The sequence below is a fragment of the Montipora capricornis genome, chromosome 2 (assembly GCF_036669925.1).
Source record: "Montipora capricornis isolate CH-2021 chromosome 2, ASM3666992v2, whole genome shotgun sequence".
Lineage (NCBI taxonomy): Eukaryota > Metazoa > Cnidaria > Anthozoa > Scleractinia > Acroporidae > Montipora > Montipora capricornis.
Window position 1 is genome coordinate 42,713,364 of NC_090884.1, and position 10,000 is coordinate 42,723,363.

The 10,000-nt window shown below is 38.0% G+C and overlaps 1 protein-coding gene across 1 annotated transcript in view; it reads right to left on the reverse strand.

Annotated features, from left to right (window-relative positions):
• Window positions 1–10,000, reverse strand: part of LOC138037361 (sushi, von Willebrand factor type A, EGF and pentraxin domain-containing protein 1-like) — a 149,598-nt gene that overhangs the window by 80,571 nt on the left and 59,027 nt on the right. Inside the window, exons 24-25 of the mRNA XM_068883301.1 lie at window positions 2,299–2,436; window positions 1,472–1,642 (exon numbers count right to left, since the gene is read on the reverse strand). Of these exons, the coding sequence (XP_068739402.1) occupies window positions 1,472–1,642; window positions 2,299–2,436 (309 nt within the window). The remainder of the gene's footprint in view (window positions 1–1,471; window positions 1,643–2,298; window positions 2,437–10,000) is intronic.

Genomic DNA, 10,000 nt, shown 5'->3' on the forward strand with positions numbered 1-10,000 from the left:
ACGAAATGAATTAGCGCACTAAAAAAATGTTTACACAAAGAGTAAATTCCCTGCAAGAGGATCCAAAAGAATGTACCAACTCGGATACCAAAGACTAAAAATTTGGTCAAAGGCAGCGTGTACACGGAATCGGTTTCATTTGAAATTGCCTCGCTTTCGGCGCAAATAAGCTTAATTTCTCTTACACGGCGCCTCTCAAGTTCTTTATTGCCGGAAACGTTGCGTTGTTTTGAAAACGCTGACAAAAGGTGGAACGTTTTGAAAACGATACAGTTTCAGGGTCGTATAAACGACGAAACCGAATATATTTGAATACGGTAACAGTTGTTGTTTTGGTGCCAAATTTGACTTGATAGCGGGAATATAGCTCAGTAGCAGTGCAACTCTCACGTATGTTATCACTACTTTGGTTTATATGGCATGCTTCTTTTCTTTTTTATCGGGTATTTCTTCCACCTAATATCAGTGCAGTCAGCTCGAGCGGAAGACACGCATAACATTATTTGAACCAGAATCATCGATCCGACGGTGAATTAGCTGTTAGTGAATCCTTACAGTGTAGTCCAAGAAATTATTTCTCCACTTTCCAGAAATGATAATACATTGATTCTGATCATTCTAGCAATTAAACGTCCTTTGTTCTTCGATGAATGACAATTGAATAATTGCGCTATTCCTCGCTGCTACTCCAAGAGAAAAATGTTGTTCAACAACGATTTGCGTTTCCACTCGATAACATTTTGCGAAGAGCAATTCATACATAAATAATCATAGAAAATGAAAATCTAATAAACATAGGTTATTTTTCCATGGAAAATAGAATTATATAGCCCATTTGATGTCCGATGGAAACAGATTACTTTGACAGTCACAGAATTAGCCATTTTCGGTTACTGAAAATGGCGACGGAAGTGTTCGAAGACTCGCTCGTTCGCGATATGGTATTAAAAACTCGTGAATAAAAACGATATCAGGCTCTTAACGTGTAATAATCTATATTTATCACATAAGGGGCAAAATAACTGAATGCTGATTGGCTGAGATGGAGGGTATTTTTCCTTAATCACGAAGGCACTTTTAGTAACCATGGGGGCATGATTACTTGATCCCGACTGGTTAACAGTTATTTATCCGAAGAAAGCGAAGTTACAACAGAATCTTCTTCCAAATTAAACTACTTTTTTGTCCACATATAAAATACATTTTAAGGGCTATTTCTGTTGACAGCAACGATTCATTGAATTGAACTTTAACCGAATGGGAGCGTGTTGATTGTCAATTGTCGTGGCATTGAACGGGCTTCCCTCAATAATTTTGCCCTTTATGTGATAAACATGTAATCGCAATGTGCCCTCGCACTTGTCACAGTATTTTCAAAGTTTTCCAAATTGTGAAAACTTTGAAAAGACGCATGAAATTGATCCTTAACAGCCCTCGGCCCCATGCGATTGCATATACTAAAATTACGTACAGCACTTAGGTCCCACTGAATCCCATCTTCCAATTCCCCGGCAAGTTCTCTGTGATGCTCCGGATAAGGTGTAACCTGTTTCACAGGTGTAAGTCACAACGGCTCCAAAATTGGTGGACTGGTACTGAGGTTTAGCGTTCGTAACGGACGGTGGCTTTCCACAAGACAAACCTGTTAACAATGAATCTTGCGAAATCAACTATAGAATATAGAAAAAATGTTATACATACAAATACGAAGACATACCTAATTGACCATTTCCCATAGGAGCTTTTTAGGGCCAATGAAACACAATAAACGAAATGACAGAACAGAACAACAACAACAATTAACTGTTGAGAATCCCAACTTGGACGGCGGTGAACAAGTTGGGTATTTGCAAGTTCAGCTGAGAGGTTCAACCAGGGACTACCAGGTTCAAATTCAACGAATTCTTTGAATGGGTCTTGAACTCAGAATCCCCGGAACTCAAGAGGCGAGCGCCCTAACCTCTGCGTCGCCTGTTTTAAGATTCTGGCTCATATCTCCAAATTACGCCGTTTCGATGCGTCCTTACTACAGAATATATTAATTAGGCAGATGCGTCGTAAATGAGACGCGGGCGACAACCGGAAGTGAACATTTCGCATGCCAGGACAGTAGTGTCTCCCAGGTTTTTTAACTCATCATCTGTAATGGTGAAAAGATACTTAGCAATGGCTGTGTGAAGACTAGTTAAAAGGGAAAACAGCTCACTTCCTGTTGCCGTGCGTGTCTCATTAACATCGCGTGCTTGAGCTCCCTATAAGTCAAAAACCAATTTCAGCTTTTGAGTTATTATTACAAACCTTTCTGTACGCAGCTATAACCGCAATCTCCATCACAAAGACACTCATCTGCAGGATTATCACAGCCAGTTTCTGGATTACAACTTTTCGCGCACCTCCGACTTGGTTGTCGAGTGGTTCGTTGGCAATCCGGTTGTCCTAATAGAAACAAAACTATTCCCTCATTTAGTGGTTTGTAACCAATCTCTGAAGACACAAATAACAACGGAGTAATTCGCATATTCTAGTGGGACGAACGCCTGAAAGGAGCTGATGAGAGTAACTCAACCTCGTCCCCAGGGCCTTCTCCTCTGCGATTTTCAAAATGGCGGCTCGTCTGGAGAAGACCCTGGCCAACGCTGAACTCACGTGGTACAAAATCTCCAAAAATCTTGGAGATTTTTATCACGTGACATTTTGAGAAAGACCAAAACAAAATGGCGGCGAAGAATCGCATAGGAAGCAAAACACCGGTAAAAGAACGCTTTAAGTTTGTACACGAGGCAGTGGTGGCTTCGCAGTAAGATGAAATATTTTTACGGACGTTTTAATTCTGGAGCAGGACTTTTGCGCTATAAAAGTACGTGTACAAAAATCCAAAAAAGTATCTCAATACAACGTTGTGAGCATTTGTAAGTTTATTCCACTTTCGTACTCACTTTATTTAACTGTCATTGAAATCAGATTGAACATCAAAGAGAAAAACTCAGCTGCTCTTAAGTACAGAGTGAAAAACTCTTTGTGGCCTCATATTACTAAGCTTATTCGAGCAACATGATCGAGTCACATACTCCAACTTGCTATGTGAACATGAAGTAATTAACTCTATATAAGCTTATTTTAATTAGTCTGACTGAAATTAAATTATCGATTGATTGAATGATTTCCATAATTCAATGGCATCGCTTTTTATTAAGTCTAATTAACAGAATTTATTAAATTGAGTCTTAAGTGTAATTATACACATGCAGTGTACAGTTTTAAATGACTTAAAAATATACTCTAATGATCTAAAAACAGGACTACACACCCTTGTAATTGACCCTTTTTGGATCTACAGGTATGAAAATTTATATGATTATTAGGCTTTGGATTCAATTAAAATCTTAGGGGCAAAGAGAATCTAATTTTTGCAAAAACTTACGTTGTATAGGTGATGTTCTATAACCTATTTCTGGCTGATACTGTAATCTGAATGTATATAGGAAAATGTATAAATAATTAGCAACAATCTGGAAACCCATTTTCAATAGACCATATTCGTATTCTCAGTATTGGACTGGAACTAGCTTGCAATGGAGGCTTATGCAGGGGAATATATTAAAAAGTATTTGCATGTGAAAAGATTCCCCTGTATTAGCCTCCATTGCAAGCTAGTTCCAGTCCAATACTGAGAATACGAATATGGTCTATTCCTTGCTGAACCACATTTTCACTCAGTTCCTTAATCAAATGAAATTATTACCTGATAACCCAAGGCTACATACTGTAGCCTGTACTGTAGCTACTGTATATTGTTGTTAATTGTTCAGTTGGGCTAGTGGATGTTCTTCATGCCCATAAATTTTAAGCAACCTTTTTGGTGGTGGGGGGTAAATACTTGTTTTTTTCAAACTACTGAATTACTATAAGAAAACAAATAATTATTTCAATTGTTAATTTATTATTTATTGTATTAACCTGGGAAAAAAGTTTGACTGTTATGTAAGTATATCCTATTTGCAGCCCACAAACTACAAAACTGATTTCCTTGCACCAAGTTTTTGCATGAATTGTTAGGCTTTGATTTACCATTGTCTAACCTTGAGCACCACTTAATTCCAGTAAACTATGTTTGCCAAAATGACCTGTTGCATTGTTCTCTTTATCAAATGACATCTACAGAATAATACTGGGAATGAGTTTATCCAAAGATGTGTGTTGTTGAATTTTAATGTTCACCAGACTAAGTGTAAAATGAAGAAAATACTGTTTATATGCATATGAAATTACTTAGTTATTCTACTTCTTAATGTGTATTGGTTGGAAGGGGGGGCTCAATGACGCAATGTAGAACTAAAACCAGAGTAAGAACTCTGGTCAATCGCAATGAGCACAGACTATCAAATGAAGCAATCAAATAAACTTGTATATATGTAGGTGATGCAAAGAGCGAGAAAGGTTTTAGTGACCTGTTAAGATTAGTACTGGTTAAAATGCTTCTGATTGGTAGAAAAGATGGCAGAAGGTTTTTTTAAACTGATCATGTAATAATGCATAAGCATTCAAATAAATGCTCTGATGTTGCATTTGGTTAATTATACTACATTCTTTAATGTCTAATGTGGAGGCATGGTGGCCTCATGGTTAATGTGCTTGACTCCCGATCAAGGGTTTGAGCCCTGACCAGAGACATTGTGTTATGTTCTTGGGCAAGACAATTTAGACGAGCAGTGACTCTGTCCACCCAGGTGTATAAATGGGTAATGGCAAATTTAATGTTGGGATAACCCTGTGATGGACTTGCATCCCATCCAGGGCGGAGTAGAAATACTCTTACCGGTAGTTGTTTTATGCTTAGGAAACCGGGAGAAGCTCAGAGTGGCCTGTTGGCCCACTTGGCTTGTATGCAGACTCTACCTTTTACCTTAATCTCTGCGCAGTTATTTTAACCTTTGTCAAATTGCAACAGTGCAGAGCTCTACTAAAAAAAACAATATTAACACTGCAATTTCAGCCATATTATGTACACTCAAGAAACAAATTTCAAAGGGCTAGGCAGAGGACTAGATATAGACTGTATACAATGCATGCTCCTGTGTTTCTCTAGCCAGGAGAAGAACTTTTCCATGTCTAAAGCAATCAGTGGTGAGATTTCAATATTGCTGAAACTCTCATGACTGCGGTTTGCCCGTACTTGGAAATGTTAATTAATGTTCCTCTAACACACATTTGGAGGTGCCATGCACCTCTCGTAAGGTTTAACAGGATTGGCCAACAAAACAATAAAATAAACAACAGAAACAATGGCCTATTCCTGAAAACAATAGAGGTGGATGAGTCCGGGAGCAAATAAAATTAGAGGTTCCGAAGAGGTGGGTGACTACTGCACATTTGTACATTGTGTGAGGAATTTGCAATTTGCAACTTGTTGTTGCATGTTGCTGGTTGATAATAATCACTGCTGTGACCAAAGAAACAATCTAGTTTGGAAACAGTAATGGTAGGAAAACCTTTCTAACTACTACCCCAGACCCCATCCAGTTATCTGTAAAGCGCTTTGAAGAATATAAAAGGTTTCAAATAAGTAGATAAACAGTGCTGCAAATTCTTTCAACATGCCTTTATTATGCCAACATTGATTGAAGACAAGGTTGGGAATGCTTGATTAATACAAACACTTCAATGTGATACTTTACATATGATACATTATATAGTTATCACTGCCTAGATCAAAGAATACTGCTTTGGAATATGTAATTTTTATTTATCTTCTCTGAGTAACTAATACTCTGTTACTAAAATATATACAGCAGCTTTCATAAATGTTCTATTGACCACTTTCAGTGCTAAGATGGTTCATCAAGATTGCAATTTATCTACAGTAAACAATAATAATTATTGTTCTCTTGTGCACTACTTAAACAAGAATTGAAATAAGGCCCCCACTTATAGAAAAACTAACACAGTAAGGAATGTAAGTGTTTAGACACAATAAAACAGGAACCATTTCCCTGGCCAGGTACTGAGAAAAAAACATCATAGTTCAGTGTTTCAGCCAGAAAATTATACTTAAGGGCCGAAGTGGCCCCTAAAGACTTGTTTCAGGGGCAAATTTCTTAGGAAAGGGCCCAAAAGATAATATTTGGACCTAAAAAATTAGTCACCAGAGGTCTGGCATGAAGGACCTGGGTCAAGAACAATACAAAGGCATACAAGACAAAGTCAATGACCAAGGGTTTGTAATGCATTATAGGGAGACACAGCAAAGCAAAAGGGTGGATTGACTTCTTTTCTTATGTTAAGTGTTAAGAAGCAAAGATCTTTCAATATGGCTTACTAGGAGAACATAAGGTGTCCTCAACGTAGCGAAAGGAAGTCGCGATTATGGCAACTAAACTAGAATTTTTGGTCACCAAGAAACAAATGTTAGTTGCATTGTACATTGTGAGTTCATTGGTGATCATATCGGTCGCAATTTTGAGCCTTGGGATGGTTATTAGAATACTATCCCAGAGTTAAGCCTGCATGCAGCCTTGTAAAAGTAAAGGGCTAAATTGGCCCTTTCTCCATTGTCTAAATGCAATGTAGGCACTGGCAGTAAGTTTTATATTAATAATATTTCTGCAAGAAGTCATGTGCATTGTATCAAATAATATGTATTTAATACCTATAGGCTGGCTCTAAAATTACTTTAACACCATCCAGACAGCAAATACAATCATTTCACAACATAAATACCATATGGTAAAATCAGAAACCCATAAGGGTTGAAACGTGTAACGGCCCCTTGTGTGCTGGGAAACAAGCTTCTGAACATTCGATTTGCTAAGTACCATATTTGGAACAACAAGAGCGAGGGATTTCCAAATATGGTACTTAGCAATGAAACATTCAACCAATCAGTTCGCACTGAATATTCGGAAGCTGTGAACGCGCGTTACGCGTTTCAACCCTTGTGGGTTTCTGGTAAAATCTAAAAATATTCACAAGAATATTTCCAACCTAAACTCGGCAGAAAATAAAAATATTCAATTCAGCCTCGGCCACCAAAACAATATTATTAATAGAAAAAATAGTGCAATTGAAAAGATTTGAAGTAAGCCTAAACCTAATACAGGCAGAAGGCCTATATTTAAGGAATACGTGTCCAAGAAAATAGAAGCGATTTTCCGTATATAAGAACAGTGCTCTGTAACGAGCAAAAGCTCCTTTTCAGATTTGAAATTCGAACTTCTTTGTTTCCGTGCGCGGAAAAACTAATTGCACATGAATACAGAACAACAAAAACAGCACATAAGATCACATGTGATGAGCTGCATCTTGCTAGCTGTCGGCAGATCTAAGTTTACATGCTCGTTATGTATATTTTCCCGCGCTTATTTCTACTTCTATGGTATAGGTTACATCTTTTAAATTAAAATATAACGGAAAAGATTCACCTTTCGAATCGTTAATGGCAGTCTGATTCAACATCGCTTGAACTGAACTGCAATTCAACCTCCTAAAGCCCTTTCTTTTTCGTGTAAACACTCGCTACGTCCGCCATATTTCTTTAAAATGTACTTTAACCAATCAGCGTGTTCGTATGAATGGGCTAATCAACAAAGGTGTTAGTTCAGCGTTGGCCAGGGTCTTCTCCAGACGAGCCGCCATTTTGAAAATCACGGAGGAGAAGGCCCTGGGGACGAGGTTGGAGAGTAACTGTGTTCTTTGTGTCAACATGGCGTAACATAACGTGGAAATTATCTTTCCAAAATGTTAATAGGTGAAATGGTAAACATGTATGATTTCCTCGCCACCCATTTTGATAAATCAATTTCCCTTTTTCTATTTTGTTTTCTATCTTGTCTGTCTTTTTCTGTTTTTAAACAGACCATTCTCTCAAGTGGCATTTTTCATATACCGAAAGATCGGTTAAGATTAAAGGGTGCATGCTGCGTTCGCAGTGTGTGACGTTGAGTCACCAAGTGCTGCTTCCGGTTCAATACCTCTGGCAGGCTTGCGACAACAGCCCTGTTATTTGTATTTCTTTCCAACAAGATTTGTCTTTGATTTTATGCTTTATAGCTGCTCTAAACTAACTGATTCCACTTAGGGTCAAACTTTAAGGAATCTGTTTTACAGGAAGGTTAAAAAATATAGTAACTGATCTACATAAACAAAAAATAGAAAAAGTTACTCATCTTCACTCCACGAAAAGATTTCATCAAGTGATGAACAAATCTCTCAAATGCGAAAGAGAAAGTTCAATTTCGTGGTGAAAAGACTAGTCTACATCGACGCAAAGTAAAAGTTATCGACATTAGCGATATTTAGACACGTTGCTGTGGACAAAAACATAATTAGAACTATGAATCTCCTTCCAAGCCGGGACTGAACTAGACAGCCACGTAACGGTAGCTCCCCTCGATTTAGTCTTACCTTTCGCCGAAAAGAACATTAGCCATACCAAATAAGAAGTCAATAGAATCCTCATCCTGTCTGTCAGCTAATTACAATGTTCAAAATGCGACAAAGAAAGGAATCATGGCTTATAAACAACTGCGTAGCTTTTTTTGTGATTCCAGAGGAGATGACAGTTCTGTCGCTATCATGTTTCATCTACTACGCGAGGGCTATCATGAAGGTGATGACAATCATGAAATACATCTATAATCACATGTTAGCACCATATGACATTTATTCTTTCAATTTATGTTCCATTGTTGTTGTTGTAGAACTGACTTACGGATGAAAAGTAGGAAACGTCCCGGTCATGATAGAATAAAACTGGTCACAGCAGTAAAATTCAACAAACGTTTGTAGCAAAGAGGATTAGGAAAGTTCTATCAAAAGATTTACGGTTATAGGTTCTGCAGATAATCGTTGAAATTCTTCAATTTAGCTCTTCGCCTTGGTGGTCTGAGCAGGACACCAAGGCTACACCAAGTATCCCCAACGTTAACACAGGCTACTACACTAACATTGAACTCTACTTAAAACGGTCTGGTTGTACACAGGGACTAAAGTTTGAAGCTCGCCCCGGTGCACGACATAACCTAACCTTGTTCTCAGGTCCTTGCCCACTGAACCAAACGAAACGTGGTAGCAAGGAAATGACGCACATTTATATCTATTTTTGATCGTGTTTGTGTCTCAAGGCCAGGCTTATTTCATTACTATCTTGGCTCATTCAGCTCGCGAGCAATGAGAGACGTCAGATAGCAACTAGAGAGATGATTTGTGTTCAAAATATTTTCACAGCTTGAAACACTCCTTTTTATTATTTTTTTCTGCTCTGGGCTCCTGCATCCGGCTTAAACATTATTTCGTTACAATGCAATGTGATACATGGTCGAAAACTCCTGCTAGCAGAAGACCTACAAGACGGCTTCGTTTGCACACAAGAAACAGTTGATTTTAGATTCAAATATCAAAGTCAATGGACTGAAAAAGAATATGACGTCACTCCCGTAGAGTTTACTTCTAACTAAACAGCGCTGACGTTCCATTAAAATCATATGATGTTTTCTAAAGGGTCTCAATGGGGTTACGCTTACGTCCACAAATGAACATAACAAAATACAATTTTCACATCCAAACACGAAGTGTCTCTTAAAGTCTAAGCCTTTGCTACTTTTCAACAATATTAAGAGTAAATCAAGGTTAGTGTTATTAAAATTCGCTTGCATCTAATTTGGGGCATTTCAGGACATATCTATGGGGTTAACCGTAAGCCGTGACACTTAAAAAAAAAAGATAACCGCTAGGCTTGAAAATGACAAAAAAAAAGCATTTAGCGTGATTTGTGTTTTTGTTTGAAAAATGAAATAGTGAGTATTTCGAAATATTGAAAGACTTCAGAGCACTCGACACCGTTTTACCTCTTTTGCTCTACTCTCTGACATTCCGTCCTGTTAGGGTTGTCTGACAAGGCAAAACAAGTCCCAGATTACCACCCAGTTGGAGGTCTTGACCTTAAGTCGCATTCAGTGGTAACCATCGACACTGGGATAATCGTGGGTATCCTGTGCATAGGGTG